Source organism: Rhagoletis pomonella, unplaced genomic scaffold (genome assembly GCF_013731165.1).
Source record: "Rhagoletis pomonella isolate Grant_MI unplaced genomic scaffold, Rhpom_1.0 Rhpom_scaffold_00002, whole genome shotgun sequence".
Classification (NCBI taxonomy): domain Eukaryota; kingdom Metazoa; phylum Arthropoda; class Insecta; order Diptera; family Tephritidae; genus Rhagoletis; species Rhagoletis pomonella.
Genome location: NW_023458556.1, coordinates 61,221,851 through 61,239,697, shown reverse-complemented (window position 1 = coordinate 61,239,697; position 17,847 = coordinate 61,221,851). Strand labels below are relative to the sequence as shown.

At 44.1% G+C, this 17,847-nt stretch overlaps 2 protein-coding genes across 2 annotated transcripts in view; both read left to right on the top strand.

The window, feature by feature from the left end:
• Positions 1-13,464, top strand: part of LOC118754098 (zinc finger SWIM domain-containing protein 8) — a gene marked incomplete at its 5' end in the record, with an annotated part of 53,929 nt that extends 40,465 nt beyond the window's left edge. Inside the window, 5 exons of the mRNA XM_036488961.1 lie at positions 79-573; positions 1,754-5,854; positions 12,693-13,031; positions 13,108-13,257; positions 13,325-13,464. Of these exons, the coding sequence (XP_036344854.1) occupies positions 79-573; positions 1,754-5,854; positions 12,693-13,031; positions 13,108-13,257; positions 13,325-13,391 (5,152 nt within the window). The remainder of the gene's footprint in view (positions 1-78; positions 574-1,753; positions 5,855-12,692; positions 13,032-13,107; positions 13,258-13,324) is intronic.
• Positions 13,465-13,487: 23 nt separating this feature from the next.
• Positions 13,488-15,724, top strand: LOC118733903 (transcription factor mef2A-like). The gene has a single exon (XM_036463532.1). It carries the CDS (start codon positions 13,512-13,514, stop codon positions 15,075-15,077), a length of 1,566 nt encoding a protein of 521 aa, XP_036319425.1. The 5' UTR covers positions 13,488-13,511; the 3' UTR covers positions 15,078-15,724.
• Positions 15,725-17,847: the final 2,123 nt, after the last annotated feature.

Sequence of the window (17,847 nt, the reverse complement as noted above, 5' to 3'; positions counted from 1 at the left end):
AAGTCATAAACAATACAACTTTTATTTTTATTATTTTCCTTCACCGTTTTCATTGAATTTCCTTATTTTCTTACGCAGCGATGTAAATTATTTAACAAACTCTGCTCCACCGGCTGCTGCCGAATGGAGTTCTCTGTTGCGTCCTCTACGTGGTCGTGAGCCGGAGGGTATGTGGAATCTATTGTCGATTGTACGTGAAATGTATAGACGTTGTGATCGCAATGCTGTCCGTCTTCTGGAGATCATCACCGAGGAATGCATGGTGTGCGATCAAATATTGATATGGTGGTTCCAAACGAAATTGTCTCTGATGATGGGCTCACACGGGCATAGCGGTGGCAAGCACTCGAATACGCATTCGAATTCAACAGCTCTGCAGCATGCATGTAGCTCCTTGTGTGACGAAATTGTGGTTTTATGGCGATTGGCAGCGCTAAATCCCGGCTTGGCGCCTGATGAGCGCGATATGCTACATGCACAATTTACTGCGTGGCATCTTAAGATACTCGATCGCGTAGTAAAGTGTCGCATGATGCCGCCATCGTATAGCAATAAACATCAACAGAATTCAAGGTAAAAGAATATGACGCAAGTTCACGGCAGTTATTTCGTCCGAAGTTTTTGTCCTTTTTCCATATATATATATATATATATATATATATATATATATATATATATACCAATCATTATCCTTATTTCAATTCCCAACTTCATCCTAACAGATAGCGATCCGTGTTTTTACCCCTATCCGTTTCTTCACCTCGGTCCGTATCACACTTAATTTTTTTTATCGTTTTCTCTATTGTAACTTTTCGGGTAATCCTCATCCTTACAGCCAGTTTTACCAGATTCTTTTAAGGTAGATTTTCGACATTTTGGTTTCACCAATCCATTTTAATTTGTTTATAATTTTGATTTAAGTGACCTATGCTCTTCACTTAAATAAAAACTAAGTCTGAATAAGCACACTCAGAGGTGTTACACGTTTAATCACCTGATCATTGTGTATCTGCTGCTTACTTGTATACCAGCCCTGCTATTACAACACAGCGTGCTAAAGCTTTCAAAAGCCCTCAGTACAAATGAAAGCTTTCGCTGGCCTAGTCTGTTTTACAACCACTTTTTACTCACTTAAATAAATAGCTTATTGAAACTGAAAATAATTTAAATGAGAATTAAATAAAAAATTAAATTAAAGTTAATTTTCACTTAAAAAGTTTAGTGAAACTGGCTGTTAGGGAACGTACCTATACTACGTGACCCATTGGTGGGGCGGAGGGGAATCTGCAAAATACCACCCTTGGTCACAATAAGGGGCGGGGGCGTAGGTTTTTATCACGTAGTCAATATCCTCTAAGCAAATCTAACGTTTTTTCGAGCTGCATTCAAATATGGCTCCTGGCGCTTTTTAAACCCATTGTTTGTTTCTGTTAATTAAGTTCTGCTTACGATATATTTTGACATATAGACACAAATACATATAAGCCAAATACATTTTTTTTTTTACTTTTTGTTAACAAGAAAATATTCAGAACCATATTTATTAATTACTACGTGAAAACTGTAGGGGGAGGGGGTCTTGGAATTACCTATGCGTGGTCAGCGAGGAGGGAGTGGGGGGTTAAAAATTGCATATGGGTATGTTCCCTTAATCCCTAACCTGCTTGCAGAGCTTTCTTTGCTCATATAATTGCTCTACATATTTGACAAAATTTATGTTTAGGTCTTCACATCCTTTCTTCATTTTATCCAGATCTGATGCCGAGATGTTTATTGGTTTCAAGCCAGCCATTGAAGCGTGTTATTTGGACTGGGAGGAGTATCCCATTGCGGGAATCACACATACACACGATACCAATCCCATATACTATTCGCCCTTCACTTGTTTCAAGCACACTGATTCGAAAAGTGAAACGAATAGTGGTCAGCTGAATGCCACGCAAGCAGTAATGGCCAACAACAAACATTACAACTACATCAGTTCATCTACAGATCACGGGATGCATGCAGCGTTTAAGCAACGGCACGAGCGCCCGTTCCGTGAACGATTCTACATTTCGTCCAGCAACAACTCGAGTAACTCTTCAAGCGACAGCGTACATGCGCGTCTACATCAAGGACTTGGATCCGGTGGAATGGCAGGCGCTGCAGCTGGCATTATCCCTATAGTTACTGACGGTTCGTCGAGCAAAGCAGGCGCTAGCAGCAATCTAGGTAACGTGGAAGGCAGTGGCTTACGTACAGATGCTGGACCAAGTGGAAGTGGGCATGGTGGAGGCGTTCCTGGCGGTGGCGTTACCATCACCAGCATAAGCGGGCCATCTGCTATTGCTGATTTGCCACGCCTACCCATGAGCAGTGTTTCCGGCGGTGGTGGGGGTAGCGGCGTTGGTGGCGGGGGTGGTGATGGCAATCGTTCTAGCGCAAGCAGCGAAGGATTTTGCGAGAATGAAGACTTTGGCGGCGATAGCAGTAGTAATAATCTCTGTGCCGAGGGTGGGCAAACACTGGAGCCGGCTCATGCGGCCGCAGTAGGTGTCGGCGGCGGTAATGTGAGTATGGCCATGCGTTTGGAGGATGTAGATGCACAGCGGGGCTTCGAAGCATTGAGTACGATTGTTGTAAGCGACGTTCCGACGGCCTTGGGAGCCGTTGGTCCCAGTGGTGTATCTTCATATCAAACAACCACATCTCTGTCGTCCGACACCTCGTCATCCACCTCAAGCTCCTCGTCGAAATCATCATCGTCATCGATGTTAATGGGCGCAGCTGGCATAGATACCACACCCGAAATGATAGCGAAAAGTAAAAGCAATATAATGACAGTGGTGGACGTCCGACGCATGTCAAAGGATGAGTCCTTCTCTTCATCCAGCGATGAGTTTACCACACAAGACTTGCCCACTGTGGTCAAACCAGAGGAACTAATACCTGTGGCTAGTACATCTGCTGCAGCAGCGGCGGCAGCAGCTGCGGCATCGGTGTCGGCACCTTCTTCCACGTCGACTTCCACACCTGTATCAGTTAATAAACAATCGCCACCCGCCAATAACTCCCACGCAGCAGCAGCTGCAGTTGGCAATCAACTGGCGCCATCGACATCGGCCCCTGCAACTCAGCATACGGCAGCAGCCGCAAATGAAAAGCCGCACATATTCTCAAATGTCCGTCCCACTGAGGACGCATGGGATATACTGTTGGCGCGTGCCGAGGGTCTGCATGCACACGGGCATGGGCGAGAGGCATGCATATTGGCGGTACGTCTGGCAGAAGAGATGTTGGCGAATCCACCTAATTTAATGGTGGAACTACCACAAATGCCGAAGCGTAAAGGCAAAAATAAGAATATCAATCCCATCTCACATCACCTTACCGTCCTGGCATCTTCTACCCTGTCAAAATGTGCGTTCTTATGCACTGTGTTGTCGGAGAATTCGGAGCATTTTCACATCGCATTCAGGATCTGTTTATTCGCATTGGAAATGCCACGTCCGCCAGCCAGCACAAAACCATTGGAAGTCAAACTGGCCAACCAGGAGGCAGATATACTCACTTTGCTAAAGAAAATACCCCTCAACGAGCCCGAGCTGCAGGTTATACGCGAACGCGCCGAATGTCTACGCAGCGGTACATTCAAGACGCGTGGTGAGGCATTGTTGCCAATCAACTTGGCTACATTTATCTTCGATGCACTTGTTATGCCACTGCTAACAGTTAAAGAGCAACGCAATCGCTTCATGAGCATGATGTATCGCCTGCCTTCCGATGAGAATTTGGGGTTCGAGGCAGCCGTAGCCGCATTGGGACTGAAAGCCAACGTTTCGGAGGCAGAGCATCCGCTGCTGTGTGAAGGCACGCGGCGTCAACGTGGAGAATTGGCCCTTAGCCTGCTCTGCTATTACAAGGACGAACCGCGTAAAATTGCTAAGATCATGGAGAAACTATTAGACCGCGAAATACATGTTTTGCTGAAATCTCCGTTGCTGCCAGCCTATTACTCGAGCAACCCGCCCGTGCGCACGGCCGCATCGTCTATGTCGCGGCGGGAGGAACATGAGTACGCTACCGCCATGAATGGCGGCGCACATAATCCCAATCTCAATGACATGTTCCCCTCGGACTATGGCTCTGTGGGCGGAAATAGCCGTCCTCATAGTTCTACCAGCGCTGAGTTAGAGGTAGGCATGGGTACATTAAGCGTCTCTTCGTCCCAAGGTGGCGGAAGTGGCACACTTACTGGCGCCGCTGGCAGTAATCCAACCATGACCGGGCCGGGTGGTCAAACAAACGTCGCAGGCGGCGCTACCAGTCGTTCCAAGGATAGCCGTTACAAGGGCAAACGGGCATATCCTTCAATACCCAATCAACCGTCGGAAGCCAGCGCACATTTCATGTTCGAGTTAGCTAAGAATTTACTAATAAAAGCCGGCGGGAACTCGTCGACGTCACTTTTCACGCAAGCTACCACAAATCACAATCACCATGGACCGCATCGTGCGCTGCATATGTGCGCCTTTCAGCTGGGTCTGTACGCGCTCGGCTTACACAACTGGGTCAGCCCCAACTGGCTGTCGCGCACCTATTCCTCGCACGTATCCTGGATTCTTGGCCAAGCAATGGAAATCGGTGCACCGGCCATTAGTTTTCTTATTGACACATGGGAAGGCCATTTAACGCCGCCCGAGGCAGCTGGAATGGCTGATCGCGCATCCCGTGGCTGGGACAACAATATGGTTTATCCGGCGGCTGAGCTCGCACTTTCCGTGCTGCCACATGCAGCCGCACTCAATCCCAACGAAATCCAAAGGGCCATACTGCAATGCAAAGAACAGAGCGACCACATGCTTGAGCGCGCCTGCATCACCGTCGAAAATGCAGCTAAAGGTGGAGGAGTTTATCCGGAAGTGCTGTTCCAAGTAGCGCGTTACTGGTACGAGTTGTACGGCCACAATACACCGAACAATGAACATGAACAGCACGACGATCATCTGGATCATTCTGCCGTGAGCCTCAGTGCGCTGATCGAATCACATCAGCACCACGAAATGCAACAGCAAATGCAGGCACAAGTGCAGGCACAGCAACAGCAGCCACCTGGCGGTATGGTTGGCCCACCGCCGGTCATGCCAACAGGGCCACCGGGTGGCCCTAATGCGCCCGGACAGCCAAGTCAAGTCGTCGTCACCACAGCGCCGCAACCCTTCCAACAAGGTGTTGCCACACTGGCGTCCATTGGCTTGCCACCGTACCCGCCGTATAGTTTCTGCCAAAACCTTTACCATCACAACATCACCACCTATCCGGGTAATCAGATGCAAATGTATATCTCTGCCGGCCCACCGCCACCGCAAGCATATCCGGGCTACCCGCCACCACCAACACAACAACAGAATGCGCCACCCTTACAGCCAGCGGGCGCTGCTCAGCCACCCTCGCCGTATGTGCACCAATCGTCAGCACCCAGCGGCGGATTTCCACCACAAATGCAACCACAGCAATTGCCACCGCAAGCATACCAGGCGTTGCAATGCGGCGCTGCGGGTGCGCCACCAACCGGCTTCCCACCACAACCTGGCCAAGGTGGACCACCGCAAATGCCGCCGCAAAATATGCAGCAAGTTGCTGCAGCTGCCGCGTACTATGCCCAGCCACCGCACCAACAAGGACCGCCGCAACATCCATCACAGGCAGCCGCAGCGGCTAGCGTGGCCATGGCACAGCACCAAATGCGGCAACAGCAGCAGCAGGTTGTCTATCCACCGTTCGTGCAAGCACCGCAGGTGCAACAGGCGCCGCCAGTGCATGCATCACCACCACAGCCGCCTGTACGCCAACGACATCCGCATCAATTCACGTAAGTAGAGATGGAATTTGTAGCAGCTGTCAGTAGTTTGCCTAGCATCAGTCTGTCTAGGTTAGGGAACAAAACCAGAATAGTTGATTGTGTGAAGTTAGAGCACAAAATCCACAGGCTAAATGGTATTATAACTGACGCCTTCAACTCCAGCTGCCCTGTAACGAAATCGAAGGTAAGATCGAAGCAGCCTTGGTGTCTCCGTAACTCTCAGCGCTAAGAAAGCAGGTGCGCGGACTTTTAACAAAGAAAATCTCACAGAGTGTAAGGATGAGAATTCATTTAGGCTGACGAAGTATGTTAAAAGGTTAGGTAGGCCAAGATAAGTAATTCCAAAACCTTGTGTGCGGGTATTAACGAAATACCCCTGCAGATGTAAGACTTCACAAAGCCTTAGTCAGAGGAACCATAGAAACCAGGCCAGCAATCAGGTCACCTATACAGGTAATGAAAAAGGGAGGGAACGGGTTCTGCCACACTTCGTAAACATGGAAAACAGTCGGTCTATATCACTTTCCTGAAAAGTCTGCATACCAAAAGTTAGTAGAACACACTTTTGCCTAGTTAAATCATTGAGGCCGATAATTAACCACGTTTATACTGAAAGCAATGGAGAAGATTATTGACAATGATATAAAATCATACACTCTGAATCAGGTTCATTTGTATTGCAAATATCACGCTCTGTTCGAAACAGTACTTGCGCTTTCGCCGACATTTCTTCGGCAATACATTTTTTATTTAGGCATCTGTGGAGCATTAGATAATCGAAATATGCAGCCAATTATGCGCAAGTAGCTACTAGCTAAGTTGCTTAAACAAGAATAGCTGAAACTGAATTTGAAAACTGTAATCTAATACTGTGCTTCTAACTTTGCGGAAGGCTAGTGTTGGCGCTACCATATCCACTTATGCCGCGCAAGCGTCTAGCCTGCAAGTCTTAGGCGTGCAGTCCGAAGAAAGTGAGATGGAGCTACATACATGAGAATACGGCCAATAGTGATTTATGGGGCGGTTGCTTGAATGTAAGTAAGCCACGGTGAGACAGGATTTTACCAAACTTCAACGGCTAGCGCAGGGCTGGCGAACCTCAGACACGCCACAAAATAATTTGGGAACGGTGTTAATTGTGGACCCAATTCCTCAATTACTAAGAGTAAGTAGTATTTACTACCTTATCGACACAATTTTTTTCGTTTAAATTGGAGATCAAAGCAAGATCTAGGGTGCATTCCAAAACGTCAAAATACACTAGAAGAAAAAGTCTAACTCATTCCCACGACAGCCGGTTCTACGTACCGGAATAACTCGGGTTTTACCCGACCAAGGGCTGTTGTTTCGGCGATCTAACCCCGTTTAAGTCGGCGAAGTGTTTTAGAAGTTGTTCGTCTATAGGGCTACATTTGCTACGCATTCTTCTGCTCAGGACTGGCATCGAGTCAAACCCAGGGCCAAAACCTATACCTGCTGTATATGCCAAGACGACACCACAAAGACGACTACACCTCAGTCAAGTGCAATGCTTGCGACGGGTGGAGTCACCTCAGAGTCTGCTCAGGACTACGGACCCATCGGCAGTGGACCACATAATTATGGGCAGCTACTGCACCTCCCCAGACATAACAATAGTCAGCGCTGGTCTGATAAACAGCGTATCATGGCGACCTATGCTGACTTTTGCATCAGACCATCTGCCCATAGTCATCTCGATCGATAGATCAATCGACTTTGCTTCCGCGGAACACCGGACCTATATCAACGTTTCTAAAGCTGATTGAAAAGGCTTTGCGGAATTTACTGAGAGCACCTTCGCTACGCTCCCCACCTTGGTGAACGCAAGTTCCGCCCAAATTTCCCTGCTGAAGCGGCTGTTCTAGCCGAAGAGCGTGACAACCTTCGTCAGGCCGATCCCGGAAATCCCCGTATCAGGGATCTCAACGCGGAGATTCGACAACTAGTTAACATACATAAGCGGAAGAAGTGGGAAGAGCATCTGAAGACTTAACTTCACCTCTGGTGTGAGTAAGCTTTTTTCAACCGTGAGGTCACTGTCCAATCCGACAAAGCACGACGACAGGGTCGAACTTTTTTTCGGCGACCATGCTTCGCCGGACCCGGAGGCTAAATATGCATGTTGATGCTGAAAAATTTAGGTTCTGCGGGAGTAGCGTACCTATCGGAGGTCCGCAATATGTCAATGGCCACTCTCATCATCCCAGACATCTGGAAGGTCGGGAGAGTGGTCCCAGTGCTTAACCGGGGAAACCGGCCAACAAAGGCGAATCTTATCGACCGGTATCACTCCTTTCCCCGGTAGCGAAGACACTAGAGGCCTTGCTGCTTCCGTATCTCGCAAACCACCTGACCCCAGCGAAGCATCAGCATGGCTTCCGTAAAGTGCACAGTACAATAACAGCACTTAACGCCATAAACACTCAGATAACACTTTGCGTTGGACCTGTCAAAGGCGTTTGACACCGTCAGCCACTCCACGCTGATAGAAGATATAGAGGCTTCCTCTCTCCCACAGAGGCTCAAACGGTGGTCGGCGAATTGGCTGAGTGGTCGACACTTATATACTGTTTAACTTTTACATTTCAAAGCTCCCTCAACCACCAGAGGGAGTCTCGATTGTCTTTTACGCCGACGATTGCTCGATCATGGCGTCTGGGAATGGAATTGATGACTTGTGTTCGAAAGTAAACGGGTATCTCTCCGGGCTTTCTCGCTTCTTCACTGCAAGGAGCCTAACCCTCTCCCCCATAAAATCCTCTGCGACCTTGTTCACCTCCTGGACGAAGGATGTCAGGCTACCGCTGGGAATTCACGTCGACGATACAACAATTTCGACGGTGAATAACCCCAAAATACTCGGAGTAACATTCGACAGCCTGTTTGCCTTCTGAGGCGAAAATGCTCCATGTTAAGGAGCATAACACAATGCTCTGCAAGCAGTTTCTGGTTGGGAGCCACCGACGTGGCCACCCAAATAGACAACTGCTTGCAGAAGAGCCCTCGCCCGGGCACGTCAGGAGGCATCTCTACGAACTGACGGACGAAGTCCAGAGGTTCATTAAGCAGCATCACCATATCTGCAGGCCCTGAATGGCATTCACAGGGAGTCAAGTCTCGAGTTATATAGACTCCCGACTTGTGAATGCCGTTCTAGGCACACAACCACCGGATATCGAGCTTCATCTGCCTCGGGAGACCAGAACTACAATAGCCCAACTTCGCTCTCGCTACTGCAGCAGGTTAAACTCAAACCTGAGCATATTAGACGCAAATGTGCCAAATGAGTGTCCGGCATGCGGAGAGACACCCCACGACCCGAAACATCTCTTCGTATGCCCGGAAAACCTTACAACACTAACGTCTTTGTCCCTGTGGACCGACCCCATTGAGACTGCACGCTACCTGGGGCTTCCGTTAGTGGAGCTTGACGACAGCGACTGAGATATTAACCGATCTGGGCGGGGTTGTTGTAGCCGCAACAATAACAACAACAACAAAAAAAAGTTTAACTTGCCCAACCTAGTTGAAAACTAGCTTCTAACCGTGGTTGCGCACATTTGGCATTACATTCTACAGAAATTTAGAAATAAAAGAGACTTGCTTTGTATTTTGACGTTTAGGAATACACCCCTACTCACACCAAAAAAAAAACAGGTCAGAAGTGCCAAAAATCCAGACAGTAACCAACAAAATCCACACAAGACATTCGATTATTCATCATTCATCTATAAGCTTTGTGCGCAAGGCGTAGTTCTCATATCTTCGCAGACAATAAATAAACGAAGGTTTCAGGCGTATACTTTTTTGGCAGATAATACATTAGTTGCGTTCGACCACACAAAAATGTGTAATAGTTTTTCCAAATTTTTACTGAGTGGCGTTCTATAACGACAAAAAATTACCCAACACACGAAAATTGAGAGAGCAAGCGTTCATTTTGATGCAAGGGAAGCGCTCATTTTGTACTGGCAAAATTTTAGCCTGCAAAAATTAGTTGCGTTCGATAACAAAATTAGCCAACACCAGCCAACAATCACAATCAAGAGCGTAAGCGAAAATTCTCTCCCAAAGAAAAAAAACAAAAAAGTAAACGAACAGGAAATTAGCCATCACTTGCAAAAACCGGAAGAAGAAGACACACCAGCTGACTTTGTTTATGTTTTATTTGTAAACAAACTGAAATTCATGTTGCCTCCATGGAAGGAAAAGGGAAAGTGAACTTTCAATGTTCGCCAGGAATATTTCTAGAAGTAAAAACTAGTTAGCACTATCATAAAGTCATATAGCAGGCAGCTAAAAAGCATATAAATACCAAAACTCGAAAAATGCCATTTTGTTTGTTTACAAAAATTGCAACCATATGTTTTCGTGATGGATAACACAGGTTTACAAAAAAAAAAACGTATGCATATTAAATCAAACCTATATATCCCTATGTTATTCGACACGCTGAATGCGAATCCGAAGTCCGTTTATCTCCACCACGCCAGGTTCGTGGTCAGTTGAAGGTCAAGTAGGGAAAAATTCATTGAATAAACCGGAAAATTCATATACATAAGGTTTTACATTCGCTGAACCCGAATCCGAGGTCCGTTACCTCCATAATGTCAGCTTCGAGGACATTTGAAGGTCAAATAGGACATGAAATTTATTCAATAAAAATTAAAAAAAAAATTGTTTTTGTTGTCACTGAAACCGAGTATGGAGGTCCCTTGATTCCTCAAGTTCATCTGTAGATCATGCCAAGGTCATCCCAAGGCGAAATTCCGATGAATTTTATTGAATTTTCAGGTTCATTCAATGAATTTTTCCCTACTTCCCTATTTTTCCCTTCAAATGACAACGAACCTGACGTGATGGAGGCTAACGGACCTCGGATAAGCATTAAGCATGTCGAATAACATAGAGATATATAGGTTTGGTTTAATATGCATACACTTTTTTTTTGTAAACCTGTGTAATTTTTGCTGACTAAAATTTTGCCAGTACAAAATGAACGCTTCTCTTGCATCAAAATGAACGCTTGCTCTCTCAATTTTTGTGTGTTGGATACTTTTTTGTCGTTATCGAACGCCATCCAGTAAAAATTTGGAAAAACTATTACAAATTTTTGACTTGCCGAACGCAACTATTGTCCATCACGAAAACATATGATCACAAAACATATGGTTGAAATTTTAGTAAATAGACAAAAATTGAGTTTTCGAGTTTTGGTATTTATATGCTTTTTAGCTGCCTGCTATGTGACTTTATGATAGTGCCAACTAGTTTTTACTTCAAGAAACATTCCTGACGAACATTGAAAGTTCGCTTTCCCTTTTCCTTCCATGGAGGCAACATAAATTTTAGTTTGTTTACAAATAAAACATAAACAAAGTCAGCTGGTGTGTCTTCTTCCCCGGTTTTTTCAAGTGATGGCTAATTTCCTGCTCGTTTACTTTTCTTCTACGTCTTCTTCTCTATGGGAGAGAAATTTCGCTTACGCTCTTGATTTTGATTGTTGGCTGGTGTTGGCTAATTTTGCTTTCGAACACAACTATTGATAATTATGTCAAAGGCTACAACCAACTTTAGTGTCGTCCTTATTTTGACTAAGAATATGCCTCACTGTTTCCAAAAATTACAAATGCTTGCTAAACTTAACAAATTTAAAATCAGATTTGGATTTAGATAAAAAACTAGACGGATCAAGAGTCACTAAAGAGTTTTCTTTCGACGTTTTCTGAATTCAAGGAATTATCGGAAACATTCAAAAATATTAGTTGCGTTGCAGATGCTTCACGATTTGTAGGTTTTACAGGATTTGCAGGAAAAACTGTTTTCTCCATTAATAAACCTTATGGAAGGTGGTCACCTGGAACGGTTTCCTGTAAAAAAACCTTAAACTTGAAGCATCTGGAACGCAACTATTATGTATCCTGACGTGACTTAACTTGATAAACTGAACTTGTTTAAATTTGATTGGTTGGATATCAAATATTTTGAAATGCAGCTGATCGAGTTCCAGTGTAATTCAATATGGACCAAATACTTAGTCGTAACAAGAAAATAGCTTGAAGCAATCGAATTAGAAAGACCATCGGCCAATATGAGCATAAATGCTAATAATAAAATTTTGAAAACATGGAATTCAATTCTAGACACATTAGCTATCTGCAGAAGCTGGCGTTCACACGCAAGGTTCACAGAGGCATTTAAGAGACGCTTAATTCGTTAGTGCCAACTAATGTCCCCAAGAACAGTGATAAGTCACGACTTGGTTTTGGCTACACTAAATTTGTTTTTCAGAAATTATGGCACGTGTATGTATAAAGGTTCGCCGGCCCTGGTCTAGTGTGTGTATTTCGGGAGAAATGCGCACATGTCCGACGACATCATTGGAGATAATTCTCTAGCTAAACCCTCCATAGAACAGGCAGCCAAGCATACTCACTTAAATTTCGCAAGCTTTGGCAAATGAAAGGTCTTATCGACCAGTGACAAGAAGAATCCAGATCTCGTGCAATCGAAGTACTACGGGTTGGGAAGAGTAGAGGTCATATTAAAGCCGTTAGGTCGCAGTGCATGCTCTTTTTTTTAATATCGATTGGTGTGTTCATAAATGCATCAAGTCAAAGCATCAGTATGTTTAATTTCTAAACTATAATTGATGGAAATGCCTTATTTACGCAACTAAGTTCCAAATTCGGCATTTAACCGTGGCTGCGCATATTGAACATTTCCATCAATTATAGTTTAGCAATTGATGCTTTGGCTTAATGCATTTCAGAGCCCACTGTTGGCTGAGGGGTTCACATTTAAAATTTTGCATTTAATCCTGCAGCTCAACCCAATTACGTTATCTGCTCGCCGCCTACAATGTGGGTATGTTGGCCATGGAGACGTTAGCACGTCGCGTACACGATGATCGTCCACAGGCAAAGTATGCCCGCAATCCACCCTACGGTGAGGATGTGAAATGGCTACTGCGTATCTCCAAGAAACTCGGCACGCAATATCTGCACCAATTTTGCGTATGCGCAGTCAATTCGATAGTTAGTCCATTCGTGCTGCACGATGTGGCTATCGAATCGGCCCACTATCTGGGGCGCAACAATCATCAATTGGTAATGCAGCACTTGCGCTCGGCGCTGACCCCTTTGGTGCAAAAATGTCAACAGATGTAAGTAGCACTTTGTTGATTTCACATTATTGCATGTATTTGTTTAATTACGCCCGCTCTCTCTCTCCAAATACAGGTATATTCAGTGTATACACCAGAAGTTATACCATCTCACGCAGGCCGATTACGAGGATTTTGCTAGCATCATCTTGGCTGCACGCGCCGCTTTCCAAATTACACCCGAAGGCAGTGCTCAGTTCAAAGATTGGCTACAGTCTATCAAAAGGTGAGTAAACGCTTGTGTATGCGTGGTTATAACAAAAAATTGCATCTATTTACCCTACGCATTTCAGATCGAAGTCCTGCAAAAAAGAGCTGTGGACACAAATCAACGCAGCTCTACAAAGCAATTCCAAATGACAAAGACTTGATTCTTTTAGTTTGTCGCATTCATCATCAGCTCCCAAAATTGACACTTACTTTTCCACAAATAATTCAACGACTTCGGCAACATCATCGGTAACAACAACAGCTAACACCATGGGTGCTACGATCGATACAGCAACAGCAAAGCCCACTTCGGAGTCATCTTCAGCTGGCTCTTTGTCAGCTGTGAATGCGCAAAAATATGAATGTATTTCTGCGTCTGCTACGGCTAATAGTGAAGTTTCTGGCAGCAACAACAATTGCAGTGATCGTAACAGCAGCAATAATCAAGACCACTGCAACCATAATACCACTAATGGCAGCAGCAATGGCAACAACAGCAACTCACAACATAATAGCGGCTGTGGCAGACATATGAAGGCGAACAGTATGGCAATTTCTTTGCCCATAACAGCAAAATCCGTTGGCAGCACACCGCCAAGCAGCGCAGAACCAACAAGCACTAATGATTTCGCTTACTATAACAGCACAGGCGATACCGCAGCGCCAACAACATCTAGTGCTGCTGCAACAAAACGTCACGCGCAGCCTCCACCACCTCCACCGCCCCCGCCACCACTCACAACACATTATCAGCACCATCAGCAATCGACACAGCAGCAGCAGCAAGCACACCATCAGCACTATGCTGCCGCCAGTACAGTGGCGCCGCTGTCGGATGCATTTCACCACCAGCAGATGCAGTTGCAATTACAACAGCAGTACGAGCAGCACTATCAGCTGCAATCGGCTTACTACCAACAGCAGCAGCATCAGCAGCAACAACAACAGCAACTAGACGAACAACAGTCACACGCGGTAGCGCAGCCATCAGCACATTATCAACATCAGCACTGTCATACAGCAGCAGGAACAACAACAACAACCACACAGCATGCAGTGCGCAACAGACAAGCAGCTCACGCAACGAACACAGCGCAGGCGAATGCGCAACAACAGCGTTTGGCTCATGCTCTGCCCAGTCAGCACACGCAGCAGAACGCCGGCAGCGCTTCAACGGCAACACAGCCACATCTCTTTCCAACAGCTATGCTTGCGATAGCCACCGCCGCACCGGCAACAACATACGCCGCCGGTAGCAGCGGCGCAGCAATACCAAGCGTCAGCACTGTTAATGCAACACAAAATGTAAATGTCATATCGGCAGCGCCGATTGTGGTAGAATTCAGCAATTTCTCACTAAATTGTATGCGTTCGAATGGCAGTGGTGTTGGAGCGGTAGCTGCCACAGCGGCAGCAGCGGCAGCTGCGGCTGCAGTAGCAACATCGCAAACGAATCACGATGCTGTTGGCCGAGGTTTGTCAACAGATGGCGTGAACGGTCAAGCTAATACACATCATCAGTATCGGCATCATCAACACATTCACAATGCAACAGCGGCAATGCATACACATCAACATACACTACAGCAGCAACAGCAACATCAACAGCAGCAACAGCTGCAGCTGCAGCACGCTCAGCACCAGCACCAATTTCAGGTAGAAATGGGCGCTGCAGAGGAGCAGTCACAGTCGCAAGCGCAGCCACAACAACTGCAACACCACATACATCATGCGCACCAACATCAACACGCGTCACACTTTGGTTATCACCACAATCATCATCAACACTTGCGTCATTATCATCATCCGGCGCCGCCGCCACCGCCGCCACTGTAAAGCAATGAAGTCCAATGGTTGCAGCAGCACTGCGAATTGTTGCGCTAACTGCAGAGTAAGATAGAGTAAGAAAGGCAGGAATAACAACAAACAAACAAGCAATTTTTGCACTTACCACCGTTTCTCGTAATAATAGTTTGCTTCTATTTGATTAAATATGCTTTGCGTTAAATTTATTAATTACGTTCGTTTGTTTATTTATTGAAATATTAACACAGATAAAAATCTTTGTTTAGTTCTGTTTTAATGCGTATGTATAATTCTAATGTGTGTATTTACATATATAGGTACATACAATACATTTTCATATTGACCTTCAATTAGTAAATTGGACTGATTTTTTTTTATGTAAAGAAACATTTAGCATATTCATCTGGTTGATTTAAATGTACATATGTACACTATTAACTATATATAAAAACCCTAAAGAAAATGTTTATTAAGCAATTTTTATTATTTACAACTTAAATTTGAAAAATAATTAATTTATTTACAAGCGCAGGGGCAAAGACCATGGCATATCTAATTTCACCATGGACAAAGACGACCAGAGAAAATTTTAAAAAGTATAATTTATGTAGCAGCAGAGTGAGCAAGATAAAAATCGAAAGTGAAAATTTAACGGCAAGACAGTGGCTACAAAAAAATAAAAAAAAAATATAGAAATTAATACCCAACTTGGGATTGGTCTGTTTTGCAGTAGCAATGTGTTCAAAATAAATAACTTTTTCTAAATATAATTTCATTTCTAGCGAAAATAGGCACTTCAATTGCTTTTTTATGCACGCTGATTTTGCGCATATTTATTATTAAACAAAAAAATCATATAATTATTACATTTTAGAATATATAAAATTTCATGCGCATATTCATTGTAAATTTACAATATTTTTTTAGCATTAAATAATTGTGCGCGGTTGTTTTTTTAGTTTTCTGTATATTGCATTTTCATATTTCCCCTCTACATTTACGCATACTTATACATGTATTAAAAAAACATATATTTTATACAAATACCTAAATATATATGTTTTAATTTAATTTCATCAACATTATACATATATGTATAAGCATCTTCATTACACAAAATCATACATACATAAATTATATACATACATAGATATGAGGATGTTGCATATGTATGTACCTCTAAATCTGTACATATGATTATTTTTTTACATTCGATGTTATTATTATTTATTTTTTTTTTTTGAGGAGGCGTAACTGTTTTTCTTTTATTTTATACATTTATTTACAAGAGAATGCATACAATTACATATACAACATACATCCACAATTAATGCTAAATGAATATTTTGTATTTTTACATACATTATATATTTTTTCAATTATAATTTTTTTATTTAAAAAACAAAAATGCAAAAAAAAATATTATTATAAAAGCAGTAGTTTTGAATAAATATGATTTTTTGGATTTATCTCAAAACTCACGCGGAAAAGAAAAACAAAACAAATTGACTTTTTATTTATATACATTTGTATGTAGTTATATTTCGTTGATATCATTTAATTTGTTAGTTCCAGTTGTTGTTGTTGTTGTAGCGGCTACTAAGCCCCGCTCGGGTCGGTTCATCCGTCAACGTTGTTGTTGTTGTTGTTGTAGCAGCATATAAGTTCCCAAAAAGGTTTTTGGGGAGTGTTGCTGGAGTGTCAGTCCTTGGCCAGATATAAATCTGGGTCGTTCCGGTTATGTAGACCCGACTGTCGTGGGAACGCGTCAACGTTGTCGTCTGTTTCAGCTAAAGGGTCTGTCCATAAGGACAGGGGCATCAGCTGGGTGGGGTTCTCAGGGCATATGAAGAGGTGCCGAGAGTCATGTGGCGACTTTCCACATGCCGGGCAATGGTTGGGCACATCCTCATTAATTCTGCTCAGGTATGAGTTTAGCCTGCTAAAATAGCCAGAGCGAAGTTGGGCTATTGTGGTGCGTTAGTTCAAGTCTTATGCGGCAATGGATCTATAGCAACACAACTTCAATAGAAACGAAGCAAAATCCAAGCGATCCAATGTCGTTCGTTAGTTGCGTAGAGAGGACTGCTAGGGTGTTAAGGTGGCTCTGCTTCCAGCAAGTGTCTGTACAAAGGGTTTTCCAATATTTGATATTGAAATGGAATAAAGCAAATGTGTGCGAGGTAAAGGTCTAATACCTAAAAAAACCTTTAAATGTCCGCCACGGAACCGCGACTTCTATTTTCAATAATTCTGTCGCACAGATCCGGCGTAATTTGAGTGATTTATGTTACGAAGGCTTTAAGGACATCGGTCGATTAACCCAAAAGAAAAAGTCTATCGGGTCTTGGTGACCAATTCGCTTCACCGCTAGAGATAGCCATACCCTCAGAAAAACCTTCATGCAGTATGTGCGTTGTGGTTCGTAGCGCGAACCTGCTGGAACCACAATCTCATCTACGTCCATATCATTCAATTTGGGGTAAAATAAATCAGTTATCACTGTTCTGTAGCACTCGCCGTAGACGGTGATGGCCTCAAAAATCTCTACCCACGTTAATTGAAACCTCCGTTATTATGTTCCCTGACGGAGAGCATTGTTCAGGCGACATCAGAAGACATTCCGTGGATGGTCAGAGTGCAAGGTTTTTTTTTTTTGCAGATCGGTAAAACTTCATACATTGCATAGTTTAGAACCAGCAGGCCAATTGTGTTGTAAGTTTCAAACACTATCGCTCCAAGTTGTGCCATCGCGCGACTCTGATTGTATGTCCTGAAAAAGACAGAAAGCTATCAAAGG

Bases quoted from the DNA above. Each gene is read 5' to 3' on its own strand.
- LOC118733903 (XM_036463532.1), top strand. From the start codon at position 13,512: ATGGGTGCTACGATCGATACAGCAACAGCAAAGCCCACTTCGGAGTCA.